Source organism: Leucopleurus acutus (genome assembly GCF_964270905.1).
Source record: "Leucopleurus acutus genome assembly, chromosome: 6".
Lineage (NCBI taxonomy): Eukaryota > Metazoa > Chordata > Mammalia > Artiodactyla > Delphinidae > Leucopleurus > Leucopleurus acutus.
The window spans coordinates 4,214,600-4,232,853 of NC_139149.1; the positions used below are offsets into that span (position 1 = coordinate 4,214,600).

Below are 18,254 nucleotides of genomic sequence, written 5' to 3' on the forward strand. Positions count from 1 at the left end.
AATGATTTTATTTTTTTAGCACTTCCTTTGGCCTTGTCCTCTATATTTTTTTTAAACCCCCCACCAAAAAAATGTTGGATCCTGCTTCAAATAAGACCAAAGATGTTATATATATTAATATATTCCACTGGATGCTTTCGCTGCTCTTCAGTGAGTGAGATTCTGGAATGTCATCGTTTCCGATGAATTTCACTTACTGATTCCCGAAGTGTTCATTCGGAGGTAGGAGCAGGGTCTATTTCTTTAAAGGGAGAAACCGTGCTCCTGCCCGAGAGAGCTATGGCTTCCAGGGCCAACTTGAGCATTGATGGACTTTGCGCATTGGATATGTCACATTGCCCTTAAGGTTCCTACGTGGGACTTGTGCTTCCCCTGGCTCATTTCTGTTTCTGAAAAGCATTGGCACTGGTTTCACTGAAATCCAGAAGGCAAGAGAGAAGAGAAGAGGCACTTGTGGCACCTTGTTCTTCTCCTGGAGAGCTGGACTCTGCTTGGGGAATGGGAAGGGCCCGGCTGCTCCCCTGTTCAGCACAGGTCTCAGTGTTGCTCAGAAGGTGGGGGATTTCCCAGCTCTGACGGCTCCCTGTTCCCCCCTGTAAGCTGGACCCTACTGCCAGCCCCCAAGAGGCTCCTTTGTGGTGGGCGGCAGGCTGTGGGGTAGCTGTCCCGGGGGGGCACCCCCACCCTCATGCGGGGTTGAGGGTGTCAGTGATGCTGCCACAGGCAAACAAGCGTCTCCTTTCCTCTGCTAATGTGGAAAGAGAGGTAAATGATCGCAGGTGTGGTTTGTTTTAACTGACATACTGTGAATGGGAGGTGCAAGGGGAATATTGAGAAGATACTTACTTTGTATATTTTCTTTTTAAAAGAACGTAAGGGGCAAGAGATTATGGACAATGTGTTACATGCCAATAAGTCCATTAAATAAGATTCTAAGAAAGAATTATGGAGAGGATCTAGACAAAATATGTAAAAGCATAGTGTACAAATTTAGTTGATAGAAAACTCCCAAACATACCCTATGGGGGTAATTTTACATGGTGTGATTTCATTCCAAGTCTCCCCTTGTAACGTACCTCTGTTATGAACTTGGTCACAGTATAAATTGTCATTTCTTTATAGTTCAGGCATTCCTTTTGACAGCCATTGGTAATTTGTGAAATAGGAAATCGATCTTGAAAGCATAGTGCAGGGTGGTGGAGATTTTAGGGGCTTGTCATTTCTTAATCTAATATTTCATGGTCTTAAATTCTCAGAAAGTCCCTTATTCATTATTGGTAATCATGTATCCTTTGAGTTTATGACTGTTTACCTCTTAACATATCATTCCTCATTTTAATTGTTTGACTTTTTAGGATGTCGAAAGCCAAAATAAAGCGTCAGGCCCAGAACTTCAGTCCTTGGATGAGTTCACCAGCCTGTTGGTTGTGGACGACACGCGTGTCATGGTGGACCTGCTCAAGCTCTCTGTGTGCGGCCGGGCTGGGGACAAGGGCAAGGATGTGCTTTCGGCTGTGCTGTCTGGCATGGGCGCTGCCTACCCACAGGTGAGCTGCAGGTGGGTGGGCGGGCTGATGCTGTCTCGTGCTTGAAGGGCTCCTGCTAAAGATGAGTCCCTTCTCTGTCATCTGTGCTGCAGTTGCTCCCCAGTTTGCCTTTTGATGTAATTTTGATATTTTAGAATTTAGAAATTTCTAGTTTTTACGAAGTCAGATCTGCCAGTTTTTTCATTTATGGCTTTTGGATTTTGTATTATCCCGAAAATATGCTACCAGCATGACATTGTTTAAAAAACTCTCTCACGTTTCTTCTAATCATTTTTACGTTTTCATCTGTTATTATATTTACCTTTTTGAACTACCTGGGATTTATCATGATGTAAAGGATAAAGTGAGGATTCAACTTCACTTTCTCTTAGATGGCGAACAAGTTGCCCCAACATCGTTGATTGAATAAATCCATCTTTTCCCTAGTGATTTGAAGAGCACTTTTTATCATATTCTAAACTTTTATGGACTTTCTTCTATTCCATTAATCTAGTTTCTGTGCTCCAATACGACAGTATTTTAAGTATCAACTATTTAAAATAGATTTTAATATTTGGTAGTACTGGGTCCTGTGGGACTTTCTGCCGTGGTGATGTTCTGTACCCGAGCCATCCAGTGTGGTAGCCACCAGCCATATGTAGCTACTGAGTACTTGAAATGTAGCTAGTGCACCTGAGGCACTGAAGTTTTCATTTTATTTAACTTTAATTAATTTAAATCTGAACAGCCACATGTGGCTAGTCTAGGGTGTAAAGTCAGTATCATATCAATATATCTTAAAAGTAGAATTGATTAGTCCTGAAGTCCTTGGGCTTCCTTAAGGACCCTTATTTATCAGCAGCCTTGCTCTGCCTTTTCAGAACTGGCTGTGTCAGGGAGTCTGATGCCATGTGCCCTGTGCAGATGGGTCATCTGTGTTTCTCCAAGTTCCATATCACCACCACCAAAACCATAAAGTACTTAAGTATGGTCAAGTGGTCTTGAAATCATAGTAAATGGTTTGGTAGGTATTTTAGGGGCTTGTTAATTTCTTAATTGTATTCAGGAAGAACTAAAAGTTATAGGTTTCCTACTTTGTAGTTTTTTGAGGCAAGTTACTTGGCATAATTCTGAGAGATTAAATCAAGGTGAATTGCCATAAGCAAAATATTAATGTTTTCACAAGTTTAATGTATTTGTGCAAGGAAAGGGTGGAATGAGAACATGGATTTAAAGTAATAATACTGAGCATTTCTTGTACACATTACCTGCCAGGCCTGGTTCTTGGTGCATTGTCTCAGTACGGAGCACAGACTTTCCCTTTGTTCACAGATAAGCACACTGAGGCTCTCAGAGGTCATTACTGCCTCAAAGACACTCAGGTTGCTGGTGGGTGGGAGAAATGGTGGTGGACTCTTGAGTGCTCTGAGGACAGAACCGCAGCTGTGACTGCTCTGTCACCCTCGCCTCAGAGCTTATCGGCCTCTCCTGGGGGACTGACTGGCTTTGCAGAGGAAGGTTCTGAAGCCCAGAAGAGCCCTAGTGGGCTGTGCATTAGAAGTTTGATGATGTCGGCATCTCAGATTCAGGGGGAGACAGAAACAAAGGTGGGGATTGTCTTCAAACTTTCCTGGCCAGTGGCAAGATGCTACTCCTATGTCCTACTCTGACCTGATACTTGGGACTGTTTAAGAAAAAAAGAGAAACTTTTGAATTTATAATGGTAACACCTAAATGGCAGTGATCTTAGTTTGTCATTAATAAAGCTGTTTGCTAAGCTAATCTGTTTATTATCTACGTATGAGGAAAAATAGGTAAAAACAATCATTTCTGAAAAGTACAGAATAGATTCATTATTTTTCTCTAAATTAAAAATATTTGGAGGTTAATATGTTATTACTGTAACAGCATATTCTTGTTTGTTTTTAAAAATAGCAGTCAAGGAGTTTATAATCACCAGTACTGACCATTTAAATGGTGTGAATCACTAAAATTTTCAAATGAAATTGGAACATTATGGATTGTTGGGAGAATGTGGTATGGAGGCTGACCCTAGACGTCTTGGGTCAAGAGACACCCCCAGTTGTCTTCATATTTGTAGCCCTCATTTCAGATGCCGTCTGCTGCTGTTCAACCTGGACAGCTTGGTCGTTCCTCTCCATTCCTGCTTCCCTCCTGCTTGGCCCCCAGTGCCTTCTAGGATCTTGGTCCTTTTTATACCTTCTGCTCCTTCACTTGATAGTTTTGTTCCTGGGGCAGAAGAAATCTTGTCTTGATGTAAAGAGAAACTTGTAATCACAGGCATTTCATTTCATCAGTTGCCATGTACTGGGTGTTTTGGGTGTGTCAGGCACCTCCTGGCTGCTACCTCTGCGAGCTCTGTGCTGTCTTGATTTTCTAGGTGAGGAAACTGAGCCCTAATTTGAACTAGATTTCTCAAACTCCCAAGGCCTCCACTCTGCCCCCGTCCCTATGGAAAGATCTGAATTGGGCGGGCATCCTGACGTCCTTCTGCTTTGTACCCCGCTTCCTCCTGCAGGTGGCAGATATGTTGTTGGAGCTCTGTGTCACCGAGTTGGAGGATGTAGCCACAGACTCACAGAGTGGCCGCCTGTCCTCTCAGCCCGTGGTGGTGGAGAGTAGCCATCCCTACACTGATGACACTTCCTCCAGCGGTACAGTGAAGATACCAGGTACTCAGGGCTGGCCCCAGGGAGGAAATGGGGCGTCCCTGCCTGTAGAACAGCTTCATTTCTGCAATTGCATCAGTAGAAACAGCCGTCATTGTTTTATAGAAAAGAAGCTACGGAATTGCTTTAGAATCACTTTTCCCACCTTTTCTAGAAAAACGACCCCCCCCCCCCCGAAATAAAGCATATAAAGAAAACCACGCAAAGTAAATGTTTAGCTTAATGCTTATTAGATGGATGCCTTAGTCACCAAAACTCAGGTCTAGAGTTTTTGTGCCTGTCCACAGAAGCCCTCCTTGTGTCCCCTGAAGTAACACTGTCCTGGCTTGTGTTTCTGGACAGTTTCTATTACCCAAGCATGCATTGTCATCTTACCTCTCTTAATTAATAATTTCCATCTTTTAAGTTTCTTTTGACCTACAGTTTTTTCCTTTTTTCTCAACAATTCACCTATGGAGGAACCTGGGCCTTTGACCTGCACACTCCTGCTGCACTTCCACCTGCTCCCCAGCCCCGTCTTTCTGCAGATTTCCCCTGATTCAGAGGCCCAATTAGTTCAGCCTTTGGCGAGACCATTGGTATTTGTGATCCAGCATCTGGAAGCACCTGCTATCTGCTTGTCTCTCCTTTCGTGATGGCAGCCGCTACTGATGCTCATTGCCTGAGGCCATTAAATCCATTAGAGGTTGCAAAATGGTGCTGTTCTAATCGTTCCATTGCTTTCTTATTTATTTGCTAGAATACTCTATATAGGGACATTTCCTCTCCTTTGGTTGGTTGTTTGCGTAAGAAAGGCAGGATAAAAGCTTGATTCTTTTCTTCTGTTTACATTTTCAAGAGAATGAACTGGTTACCTATCATTCTTTGAAGGTGACCAGTTCTTTTTTCTTTCTTTTCTTGGCTGCACCTCGCAGCTCATGGGATCTTAGTTCCCCTACCAGGGATTGAACCCAGGCCCACGGTAGTGAAATCGCCAAGTCCTAACCACTGGACAGGCAGGGAATTACCTATTTTTTCTTTTATGTCATTATGAACTCATGGTTTTAAACATATATGATGGGCTTTAATCCATTGTGACTATTATCCTACGGAAGCTCAGATTATCCCATCTCTAGACATCAGGAACCGCTTCAGTTTGGCTCTTGCAGTGACTCCCATATAGTCTGATATGACAGGATGCTTTAGGCTTGTCATGTAGTTTCTCCCCTCCACCTGGAATCTGCCCTGGTATCTTTTAGTGGAGATAGCATTTCAGATCACTGGGCTATCATTGTTTCTAGATTTTTTCAGTGGACAGAGACAGGATGAATGAGTGGACAGTCAGACAGACTGACTGACTGACTTTCTTTTGAGTTCATAATGATATGATAGAGCCAGATTCAGAGCTACAAGGTTTCTACTTTTAACCTCTTCTGTTATGTCAGTGTTTCTTTTGTTCCATACCCAAAATCCTGGTTCTAAGACACGGGATGATAGAATTAGAATATCTCATAATTACTTATTTGCTTTATCCCACACTACATGCACAAAAGACTAAGCATACAATTCTAATACTACCAAACATGCACATAGTTACTGAAAATATTTAACAAAATTTTTTTCTTGCTCTCTTCATTGTTGTAACTTTATTTAAATGATTATACTGTATATCCCAGAGCATAATAGCTGTTACATACTCTACTTCCTTCCTTTTAATTTGCATTTAGTTTTAGTTGTCTCCTTCCTTATTGTGATTGTCTGAAGCTCATTCTCTCATCAGTTCCTCATCAGGGCTCAGAGGACGGCAGTCCCGACTGAGGTCAGCTTGTTCTAAGAGTTTGTGCCCAAATTTGAAAGTTAGCTTTTTTAGATAGCATGTTTTTCTCCTGTGAAAGTGGGAAAATACTAATCTGTTCCCCCGCCCCTTATAAATTGTGCTTTCTTTCCATAATTTTACTAGAATATGTTTTCATATTGGTTGTTACAAGGCGATATTCTCAGATACGGGGTTGTGCCCCTTTAAAGTGTAGTTTCAGGTCTTGTCTTTCAAGACAGTTTTTTTGCATTACAGTTTGTAGTATTTGTTTGTATCCTAGCTTCAGTTTTCTTTTTCATGGATATGTGGTCGTTTTCTTGTGTTGGATGCCGGTGTAGAGCCAGGGGTGGGGGTGGGGGTGGGGTCCCCCGGGCTGAGGCCTGTTAGGGACTGCGCACAGCAGGTGAGTGGTGGGTGAGCAAGCGAAACTGCATCTGCTGGGAACCATCACCCCCAACCCCGGCCATGGAAGAATTGTCTTCCACGAAACCGGTCCCTGGTGCAAAAAGGTTGGGGACCGCTGTTTTAGAGTCAGTGTTGGCTACTCCCTCTCAAGTGCTTCTTTTTTCTTTTTTTTAAAACAGTTTTGGAAGAACAGTTTAATTAATTTATGTCTGCGTTGGGTCTTCGTTGCTGCGCGTGGGCTTTCTCTAGTCGTGGCGAGCGGGGGGCTACTCTTCGTTGTGGTGTACAGCCTTTTCATTATGGTGGCTTCTCTTGTTGTAAAGCATGGGCTCTAGGTGGGTGGGCTTCAATAGTTGCAACACCCAGGCTCAGTAGTTGTGGCTCGCGGGCTCTAGAGTGCAGACTCAGTAGTTGTCATGCAGGGGCTTAGTTACTCCATGGCATGAGGGATCTTCCTGGACCAGGACTCAAACCGTGTTCCCTGCGTTGGCAGGCAGATTCTTAACCACTGCACCACCAGGGAAGTCCCTCAAGTGCCTTTTATCTCTTTTTTTTTTTCCCTTTTGTCCTTCTGTTTGTTTCAAAGCATTATTCGTTGTGTTTATTTGCTCCTGTGCTCTTTCTAGTTTAATTTTCATTTCTGAATTTAAAAAAAAAATTCTTTACCCTATTTTCTCATTTAGTGTTTTGGTTGTCCTCATTCTAATTTATGTTGTTCTTTCATATCTTGTATCATTTTCCTTATTTCTTTTAGCTTGGTTTGAAATAATAGATTTTAATTTTCATGTGTTTTGTGGGTACATCTTTCTGGCTTGCTTTCATTGTCTGTAGGAAAATGTTATTCTGTTCTTATTCTCTCTTTTATAACAATAACTTTTTATTGCATTTGGCCTTGATACATTTTTAAATTAATTTTTATTGGAGTAGTTGCTTTACAGCATTGTGTTAGTTTCTACTGTACTACAAAATGGATCAGCTATACATATACCTATATCCCCTCTTTCTTGGATTTCTGACTTTGATACTTTTATCCTGATCATTTTTATGTGAAACTAGTATTCTTAAACTTTTGGAATGAGATGGCATTCAGAAAAGCTTCTTTAACTTTGAGCTCTTACTCTTTCATAGAAATTTACAAAACAAAAGATAATTCCACTCAGCGGTTGCCTAAGACAAAAATCTGGTATCCCTCTTCCTCTTTTCTGTTTCTCTCTTTACTTCATAACCAGTCTACCAGGCAAGTCCTATCATTTCTACTTTAAAAATATATTCCAAATTAGGTCATTTATCACCAACTCCAGATCATTCTGGGTCCAACCATCTAGTCTCACCTGGTTTATTATACTAGATGTCATATACTAGTATAATATACATGTTCTGCTTCTACTTCTCACCTTCTACTTCTCACCTACTTGTCCCCCAGAATCAACTCCTTACGTGGCATCTAGAGAGATTCTCTTAAACGAGTCAGAACATACTGCTACTCTGCTTAAAACCCACCAGTACACCCCTGTAACCTTAAAATAGGATGTAAACCTTTGATGGTGGCCTGTGCAACTTTACATGAGCCCTGTTCGCCTCTCCAACAACATTCTCTTCCTCTCTACCCGTCTCTCTCTCCTGTCCCCTCCACGTCATCTTCTTTGCTGGTCCTTAAATATGTTTTTCTCCTGTGAAAGTGGGAAAATGATAATCTATTTTCCCCCCTTATAAATTGTGCTTTCTTTCTGTAATTTTACTAGAATATGTTTTCATATTGGTTGTTATAGGCGATATTCTCAGATAAGGGGTTGTGCCCCTTTAAAATGTAGTTTCAGGTCTTGTCGTTCAAGACAGTTTTTTTGCATTATAGTTTGTAGTATTTCTTTGCATCCTTGCTTCGGTTTTCTTTTTCATGGGTATGAAAAGGCAGATGGCAAGTACAAAGCAAGACAAATGGCCTAAACCTGGAACATATTTAAGGACCATCCTTACAGTCTTTGCCTTTTGATTGAGATGCTTAGGCCATTCATATCTAATGTAATTATAGATGTGGTTGGATTTACATCTGGATTAGGAAGACAGTTAGTTATAGACAATGTGGTTGGATTTACATCTGCCATTTCGCTGTGTGTGTTCTCTGTGTCTTGTGTCCTTTTCTGTTCCTCCTTCAGTGCTTGGTTTTATATTAAACAAAATTTTCTTTAGTGTACCATTTAAATTCCTCTGTTGATTTTAAACCACTTTTATTGGTGTTTGCTCTGAGGATTAAAATACATAATTTATCACAGTCTACGTCAGGTTAATGTTTTAGTTCTGGTAAAATGCAGCAACTTTGCTTCATTATAGTTCTATTTCCTCTTCCTTCATTTTTGCTGTTAGTGTTGTATATGCTGTATCTGTATATGTTGCAGACCTGTACAACATATTTGTAACTATATGTATTACAAATATATGTATGTGATTTAATAATTATCGCATTTTGCCAGGGATTGGCCAACTTTCATATGTCACAAAATATTATTTTGAATTTTTTCCAGCTATTAAAAAATGTACAGACTGTTCTTAGCTCACAGGCTATGTAAAAATGGTGAGTGGGACAAATTTCTCCAGTGGACTATAGTTTCCTAAGCTCTCCCTTATACAGTCTTTCACCTTGTAAAAATATTAAGAAAAGGAGGAAAAAAACCTTATTTCTCAATCCATGTCTTTCCCATTTTTAGTGCTCTTTATTTCTTCCTGTGGATTCAAGTTACTATCCAGTATCATTTTATTTCAGCCTGAAATACTTTAAGTGGTTTTTCTAAATCATGTCTGCTGGCAGTGGATTCTCTCAGTATGTGTGTATTTGGGAATGTTTTTATTTTGCCTTCGCTTTTGAAGGATAGTTTTGCTGGAGATAGAATTCGTAGTTGATAGGCATTTTTCTCTCATATCACTTTAAATTTGTCATCCCACTGGCTTCTTGTGTTCATTGTTTCTCAAGAGAAGTCAGAGTTAACTGTATTTTGTACCCCTATATGTGATGTGTCTTTTTCTCTTGCTTTCCTGATTTTCTCCATGTCTTTAGTTTTCAACAGTTTCAGTATAATGTGTCTGGGTGGGGATCTCTTTGTGTTTTCCTACTTGGGGTTATTAATTTTTGGAACTGTGGATTAATGTTTTTCATCAGACTGGAGATTTGGGGCTATCTCTGTTCAAGTACTTTTTCTGCCCCCCTGTTAACCTCTTCCCTCTTTTTTGGGGGGGTTGGGATTCCCATTATGCATATGTTTGTATGCTTGATGTTGTCTCCCAGGTTTATGAGACTTTATTTATCTTCAATCTTTTTTCTTCTGTTCTCCAGTTAGAGTAATAGAAATTACACAGTCTTCAAGTTGTATAATGATTCTTTTTTTCTGCCATTTCAAATCTGCTGTTTTGTCCAGCTGGTGAATGTTTCATTTCGGTCATTGTACTTTTTCCACCCCCAGAATTCCTCTTAGTACTTTTTTCTTCGAGTCATTGTTATCATATTTTCCTTTGTGATCATGTTTTCTCTGGTTTTCTTGAACTCTTTGAACATGTTTATTACAGCTGCTTTGAAGTTGTTGTCTACTCAGTTCAGCATCTGGCCATCGGGGTCAGTTTCTGTTGCCTGATTTTCTTCCTGAGTATGGCTCACACTTTTCAGTGTTTTTGCATATCCCATTATTTTTTATTGAAAACTGGACATTTAGATTGTATTGTGTCACCAGGATTCTGACTTTTTTTTAAGATTTGTAATTGTCACTGGGTTTCTTTGGTTGTTTTGTGTGTTTGTTTTGTAACATGCCTGGAATTACTCTCTGAAATCTCTGCCCCACATCACATAGCCACTGGGATCCCTGCTCACTTTTCTATTTTGATTTTTGTTTTCTAGCCTGACTTCTAGGGTTTGCTCTATGTCTGCTTGGTTTGGCACTCAAGCCTGCTGAGTTCCCTTCTGCGGGTGGATCTCTGTGTGGGTGGGAGCAAGGAGGGCATGGAAGTCAGTGTTTTGGCAGTCTTCCCTGTGCGTGTGTGTGTGCCCAGCTCTTTCCGTTTTCCTGAGTACACGTACCTCACGTCATCCAGGCCTCGATGACGTCCTCATTGAGCCCTTCTTTGCTCTCTGACTTCCAGGATCTTCCTGTTAGAGTTCTGGCTAGTTCTCAGGTCTGGCACCCCCCCAGCCACACCCCTGTCCCCGGGCCAGCAAAGATGCAAGTTTTTCTGTGTGTCCTCAGTTGCCCTCCCTACTCTCTGACTTCCAGAATCTCTGCCCGGGCACTTCCCCTGCTCTACACAGTGAGCATAAAGCCCCAGGAGGTGGAGTCCCACCCTGGTAGAGCTGTGTCCCAGCTTGCGTAGAGCAGCCCCAGGCGAGGACACCACAGGCTCTCACTCTCCCTACCCAAGTTTGGCAGGTTTTTCCATAAATAATCACTTCTCAATTTGTTGCTTGCCGTTAATTGATTTGAAGAGCCCTGGAATCACTGTTTTTTTTTTATCATTTTGAGTGGTTTTATAGTTATTTTGCCACCCTCTTCCCTCTACCATAACCCAGTCCTACCCTTTACTGATTCTTTTGTAAGCTAATTTGTCCCAGAGAAGACTCTAGATCTAATGCTAAATGCTTGATGCATGTGATTTTATATAGCTTTTTAAATATGGGGGTGGGCGGGATAATAAAGCGTGGTCTCACAGCTGGGGCTGCAGCATGAAAATGTGCCCAGAAGTGAGACCACAAAACCAGTTGGCCAAGTGAGAATGTCTTCTGGCGTTTCCATCCCAGGTGAATTCTTTTGTGGGAGGCAGGATGGGGGAGAGGGGTGCTCAGTCTTAGGTTCTTATTTTTTGAGGTTAGTTCTTCCTGAGTTTTGCTTTTCATTAGCTGTTACACATCATTTTAGTCTCACTGCTTCTGTGTGGCTTTTGGCCTTGTCTGTGGTATGTTGAGTGGGAGTTGTTACTTTGTGTTTTGTGCTCGCTTGTCCTCCAGGCGCAGAAGGACTCAGGGTGGAGTTTGACCGGCAGTGCTCCACAGAGAGGCGCCACGACCCTCTCACAGTCATGGACGGCGTCAACAGGATTGTCTCCGTGCGGTCAGGTGGGAAGCCAGTTGAGCTTGCTTTGTAGAATGGAACCATTAGCATTACTAAACAAAACATTACTACTGCTTCGTTCTCATGTAAGACTTAAGGAAGGGACCATAAGTGATCCAGCTGCAAAATACAGTAGGTTTTATCTGCCTCTTCCCAGTACTTTCAGTAAAATAATTATTCAAGTGATGTTTGCCCCTGACCACTGATGGGTGGGATTACTGGGTGACTAGTGTGAGCACAGGTCCTTGTTGGGAGCACAGGCCGCCTGGGGCCCAGTCTCAGCCAGACAGTGGAGACGGTGCTGTAAGGTGTGTGGTAGTGCCGGGCTCGTGCCAGGTAAATGTTGACATACTACAAGGCTTTAAAGGCTTTTGGGTTTTAATTGATTGCAGTGAGGACTTGGGTTGCACACGGAGGAAGTGTTCTGTGCGTGTGGTGGACAGCACTGGAGTGGGTGAGAGGTGTCTCCTTTGGGCCTCTCTCTGCTCTGCTGATGTGCTTCAGGAGGTTGAGCGACCTCATGCTCAACGTGAGGCTGAGCAAGAGCAGATCACTCTGTCTAGGGGCTTGTTAACACGCTCTTCACTGGGCTTTTTAGAATCATCAGTGCGGGTGTGTGTGTGTGTGTGTGCGTGCGCGCGTGCACACGTAGATCTCTTCAGACTTCTTTATCCTTCACCTGGAGCAAGGGTCAGCAGACGTTTCCTGACATAACTACTCCCCTCTGCCTTTGTAGTGAAGGCAGCCACAGACCGAATGTAAACGATGGGCCTGGCTGTGACCCAGTAGAATTTTACTCACAAAACGTTACTTCGGATGAAGTGGTGTCACAGATGAGCGTGGATTTTTTTCTGGCAGTTTGACAAATGTCGATATAGTTTTCAGTGTTGTGAGATGTTCCCCCCGGTTTCTATGCTTCCAACAAGATTCCCTCCAGGCTGCCGCCACGCCGCTGACCGACGGCACTTCGAAGTAGAAGCCTGGCTGGGGTAGCAGGCCACACGCCTGTCTCTCTAGCTCCTCTCCGTGGCACCCCAGGCCCCGGGCTCTGGCTGGGCTGCTCCACTCTCCCTTGAGGGTGGCTCTTCCTTGCTGAGCTGCTCCTGTGCCGCAGGGGTGCCCCCTGTGCCTTTGAACATTTGCACCCTCTTTGGGGAAGACTGGGGCTTTTCTGTTTTGTTGCCTGGGTAACAACCATTATATCAGACCTTCCCCAAGAGACCTCCCTGCGGCCCCGACCCTGGGTGTGAGCATGGGCTGTCTCTGCGGGCCTCTCACACAGCATCGTGGTTGTGTGTGAATGTCTCTGTTGGAGCAGTGCCTGCCTGCCCTCCACTTCCCAACTGCTTGCTACAGTGTGAGTTGAAGGGCATGGTGTGAACGCACATGGGGAGTGGGCTGGAGGAGCCAGCTATTCTTCAGACGTGGCCTGAATGACTTTGCTTTGTATCTAAAGAAGTTGATGTTGATCTGATGACGGGTGAACCCAACCCCAGCGTGCTTCTGTCCTCCAGGCCGGGAGTGGTCTGACTGGTCCAGCGAGCTGCGCATCCCGGGGGATGAGTTGAAGTGGAAGTTCATCAGTGACGGGTCTGTGAATGGATGGGGCTGGCGCTTCACAGTCTACCCCATCATGCCAGCTGCAGGTGAGGAGGAGGCTATGGCCACCAAGGCTTGATGACCCACGTGAGGGAAACACACATGTCATGTTCATTTAGTACTTTGTGGTCCACCTTCTCCTGCGGTGTTGGGAGACAGCACTGCCCAAGGCCCCGCCGTGGCAAAGATCAGAACTGCAGTGAGCTGCTTCAGCTGTCTGCCTGTTGGGCGTTAGCCTTCCATCCTCACCCAAAGTTTCCCAGCTGTTGCTGGTTGCAGTTCTTAAGCCATTTGATTTTTCATGTAAAATGTCAGTGCACAGAACGTAGTTATGTGCAAGACAGTGGCAGCACCCCGGGCGCCCCTCTAACCGTGGCATCCAGGGGGATGGGGCCCACTCATTGTTGGTTGAATCTGTCCAAGTCTCCTTGTGGGGTAGCTCTCGCCCTGTCCAGCAAGGGGACATTTATAGTGCTCTTTTTTCAGGCCCTAAAGACCTCCTTTCTGATCGCTGTGTCCTCTCCTGTCCGTCCATGGACTTAGTAACCTGTCTGTTGGACTTCCGGCTCAACCTTGCCTCAAACAGAAGCATCATCCCCCGCCTTGCAGCCTCTCTGGCAGCGTGCGCACAGCTGAGTGCCTTAGGTAAATGGCACCTCCGTTGTCAGGTCTGTCTCACTCCGTGAGAAAAATGGTCATCCTCTGACATTTTCTGCCTTCTCATTTCAGCTGCCAGTCACAGAATGTGGGCCCTTCAAAGATTAAGGAAGCTTCTTACAACTGAATTTGGGCAATCAATTAACATAAACAGGCTACTTGGAGATGATGGGGAAACGAGAGCTTTGGTACGAAACATCACGTTACAGTTTCTAGTCGTGTGACCCTTTGGGACTAAAGCGTTGCTTTAATAATGTAAACTTCTAAATCACCGAGAAGAGTTGGGAAGTTTCACATAGGAATAGACAGCTTTTCTTGCATCCAGACTCCCTTATATTGCTACTATATTGAGTTCAGGCTGGGCTTTGATTTTAAGAACAGCCCTATTCTCAGGCTGTGAGAATAGGATTGTCTGTTGGACTTTATGAGTCTGACTCACCACACCCCCTTTGTTTTGCTGGATGAAATAGTTACTATGAAAAGAATTCTTGATCTTAACCATGTTGGAGATGGAGGTTTGTAGGCCAGAAAGTTCCTTTCTGGTTCCCTGGGAGTTGTTGTGCTGAAATTAAGACCAAACATTCTGAGGTGAATTTTCATGTTCTTTTTTATTTTCGTGTTCATCATGTCCTTTTAGATTTTTTCCTATTTGAAAGTATCAATCACATGTTTTAGGGGAGAACACTATCAATGTAATAAAACATTTGACTCACAGGAACAAAACACTCGACTCCCCTGCATTTGGTTTCCTGGGATAGGTTATAATTTGGTTGTTTTCTGAAGAGTTTTTCAGGCAGTGCTCTTGCTGCTCTGGTGAAAGGCCTTCCAGAAGCTTTGCAAAGGCAGTTTGAATATGAAGATCCTATCGTGAGAGGTGGCAAACAACTGCTCCACAGCCCATTCTTCAAGGTAATACTTGACTTGTTCTAAAGTGATGAGAGAGCCACAGAGAGCCATCAAGTGCAGTGCATCAAGTATCAGGCATCCCCGAGGACAGGTGTAGCTATTGCTGAAGTTGAATATGAAAGATTTTCAGGAGTTAACTGTGTGATCTAAGCCCTTGTACTTTAAGTATCAGTGTGCTTTCAGATGCCTTGATTTAGGTGGCAAGTGTTGTAGCAGTGGTCTGATCTGAGGTCCTGTTGTCAGGTGCATTGCTAGTCACTGGGTAGGAATAATCCACATCACTGGTGATGCTAAGACCCTTGCTGGGCACGTGGCAGTCAGCCTGGCAAGAGGAATTCTGAAGGAGGACCCACAGGGCGCCTGCGTGGGGGCTGTCTTCGGCAGGCAGTGTTGGTGAAGTGGAATGTTAGCCGTGTCTCTGAGTGTCCCTGTGTTGTTAATTTGTGGTGGCTGCAGGTACTAGTAGCTCTTGCTTGTGACCTGGAATTAGACACTCTCCCTTGCTGTGCTGAGACGCACAAGTGGGCTTGGTTCCGAAGGTACTGCATGGCCTCCCGTGTTGCTGTGGCCCTGGACAAGAGAACACCACTGCCCCGTCTGTTTCTCGATGAGGTATTGCAAGTTATTTTGGAACCACTTTTGGGATGCACAGTGTTTTCTTTGTAGTGTAAAAAGATGCCAATATTATGAGACACAGTAACACTTCTCTTGCCAAGGAATATCATAAAGAAAAAAGCACATAGGTGAAAATGAATAAACTGATACTGTAAATTTCAGTTGAAGTTTATTTTTAGTAAAGATATAATGATACTGTCTAGACATTTTAAAATATCTTCAACGTGATATAATCATGTTGATTTTACTTATTAACTGTAAAGTCACAATGTTGATGTTGGCATTCCCTCATATTCTTGGGTGGGGAGACCTCCTCTCCTGTCTTCTTACCTTAGTATTATTTGTTTTATTCTTGAGAGATGAGTGTTTGATGTATAATCTCATAATAATGTTGTCCAGGTGGCTAAGAAAATTCGTGAATTAATGGCAGACGGCGAAAACATGGATGTTCTCCATGAGAGCCATGGCATTTTTAGAAGAGAGCAAGATGAACAACTTGTGCAGTGGATGAACAGGTTTACTATATCAGAAATAAGAAATAATGTTGTCTGTGAGAGAATGGTGCTTCACATGCAGTTCTTTCCCATGTCAATTGTTCTCTTAATGTTTGTTACAGGCGACCAGATGACTGGACTCTTTCTGCTGGCGGCAGTGGAACAATTTATGGTTGGGGTCATAATCATAGGGGTCAGCTTGGGGGCATCGAAGGTGCAAAAGTTAAAGTCCCCACTCCATGTGAAGCCCTTGCAGCTCTCAGACCCGTGCAGTTAATTGGAGGAGAGCAGACGCTCTTTGCAGTGACAGCTGATGGGAAGGTAAGAAGGTGCATTTCCTGTGTCATACACTGAAACTGAGACAGCTGTGGCTGGAGGGCATTTGTTTGGTTCACAGCATGTATAACGATTCTGTGCTAAAACAGTATCTCAAGATTATGTACACAGTGCTTATGGTGTGCTGGAAGCAGTTATCGTTCTAAAGTATCTCTGTTTAATCTTTAATGTGTTCTGTGGTTTTAGAATTTTTTATTTTGAGATGCAGCATACATAAAAAAGCGTGTTATAATTGTTTGCATATCAGTTCGTTAAACGTATGTATTCCTTTTTGTTTGCTATCATAATGCTATCTTTTTTTTTTTGCGGTACGCGGGCCTCTCACTGTTGTGGCCTCTCCCGTTGCGGAGCACAGGCTCCGGATGCGCAGGCTCAGCGGCCATGGCTCACGGGCCCAGCCGCTCCGCGGCATGTGGGATCTTCCCAGACCGGGGCACGAACCCGTGTCCCCTGCATCGGCAGGCAGACACTCAACCACTGCGCCACCAGGGAAGCCCCATAATGCTATCTTTTAAAAAATTAATTGCTACTGATACATGGAAATCGTTAGTATTTATATACTGACATTATGTCTAGTGACCTTATTATACTCTTTTCTTTCTTAGTATCTCAAACTGTTGTGTATCTTCTTTATAAAGCCATGTTCTGTAAATAAATTTTGTTCCTTCCTTTCCAGTTCACCTGTCTTTTACTTTTACTTTTCTCCTGTGCAAGGGAGAAATGAAGCTCATCAGGCTGGTGGGTGCTGCAGTACAGTATTGAACAGGGGTGGTAGTGGGCCTATTCTTGGCTTGATCCAGGCTGCAAAGGAAGCACTGTGATGGAATCCTTTACACACTTACTGTGGGGTTTTGGTAGATGCCCTGTATCAGATTAAGGAAGTTCCCTTCTTTTTTCTATTTAGGAATAGGTACTGACTTTGGTCAAACATTCTTCCTATGTTTAATAAATAATCAAAGAGATGTTTTTCTCCTTTAGTGGATTAATATAGTGAATTGGATTAATTGTTTTCCTTATATCAGATAGTCTTGTATTCTTTGGAAAAACCTTACTTGGTCAGGTTCTGTTTTATATTTTTTTGGTTTGTGTTTGGGATTTTGGGGAGATCCAGGATCATGAGTGCAATCATCATAATATTCTTGTCTTACCCACTCCATGTCTGGTTATGGTACTATTGGGTTGGCCAAAAAATTCCTTCGGTTTTTAGGTTAAAAATAAGAGACACATTTTTCATTTTCACAAAGAACGTTATTGAACAGCATATTCACTGTTTTGTTCCACTGCCTTCTGCCATTTTTTGGGCAACTTCATGATTCTGTCTTCCCAAAACTTTTTACCTTTTTGAGCAAAGAACTGTTCCAGGTGTCTTTTACAGTATTCAGGGAATTGACATTTTTTCCATTAAGAGAATTTTGTAAAAACCAAAATAAATGGAAATCTGAAGGTGCAGTGTCTAGTGAATACAGCGTATGAATCAGAACTTCCCAGCCAAGCTGTAACAGTTTTTGCCTGGTCATCAAACAAACATGTGGTCTTACGTTATCCTGATGGAAGATTATGCGTTTTCTGTTGACTAATTCTGGACGCTTTTTGTTGAGTCCTGCTGTCATTTGGTCTAATTGGGAGTGGTACTTGTTAGAATTAATCGTTTGGTTTTCCAGAAGGAGCTTATAATAGAGAATTCTCTTCCAGTCCCACCATATACACAACATCACCTTCTTTGGATGAAGACCGGCCCTTGGTGTGGTTGGTGGTGCTTCATTTCACTTGCCCCATGATCTCTTCCATTCCACATTATTGTACAGGTATCCACTTTTCATCGCCCAACACAATTTGTTTTAAAAACAGAACTTTTTGTTACATTTCAGTAGAGAATCACATGCGGAAGTACGGTCAAAAAGGTTTTTTTTTTTTCCTTAACTAATGCGGAACTCAAACATCAAAGTGATTAACATAGCCAAGCTGCTGCAAATGATTTTCAGTGCTTGTTTTGGATATTTTGAGTGTGTCGGCTATCTCCCATGTGGTACAATGTTGATTGTTCTCAGTGAATGTCTTGATTTGGTCGCTGTCAACTTCAACTGGTCTACCTGACTGTGGAGCATCATCCAGCAAGAAATCTCCAGCATGAAACTTTGCAGACCACT

At 43.0% G+C, this 18,254-nt stretch overlaps 1 protein-coding gene across 5 annotated transcripts in view; it reads left to right on the forward strand.

Moving 5' to 3' along the window:
- HERC2 (HECT and RLD domain containing E3 ubiquitin protein ligase 2) overlaps window positions 1-18,254 on the forward strand; it is a 234,547-nt gene that overhangs the window by 179,919 nt on the left and 36,374 nt on the right. For 4 of the 5 annotated variants that reach the window (XM_082840688.1, XM_082840692.1, XM_082840689.1 and 1 more), the window contains 10 exons: window positions 1,356-1,547; window positions 4,066-4,219; window positions 11,398-11,505; window positions 13,015-13,146; window positions 13,586-13,744; window positions 13,829-13,944; window positions 14,540-14,665; window positions 15,119-15,274; window positions 15,677-15,792; window positions 15,894-16,092. In XM_082840688.1, the coding sequence (XP_082696814.1) occupies window positions 1,356-1,547; window positions 4,066-4,219; window positions 11,398-11,505; window positions 13,015-13,146; window positions 13,586-13,744; window positions 13,829-13,944; window positions 14,540-14,665; window positions 15,119-15,274; window positions 15,677-15,792; window positions 15,894-16,092 (1,458 nt within the window). The remainder of the gene's footprint in view (window positions 1-1,355; window positions 1,548-4,065; window positions 4,220-11,397; window positions 11,506-13,014; window positions 13,147-13,585; window positions 13,745-13,828; window positions 13,945-14,539; window positions 14,666-15,118; window positions 15,275-15,676; window positions 15,793-15,893; window positions 16,093-18,254) is intronic. The other variant, XM_082840690.1, reaches the window with a different exon arrangement.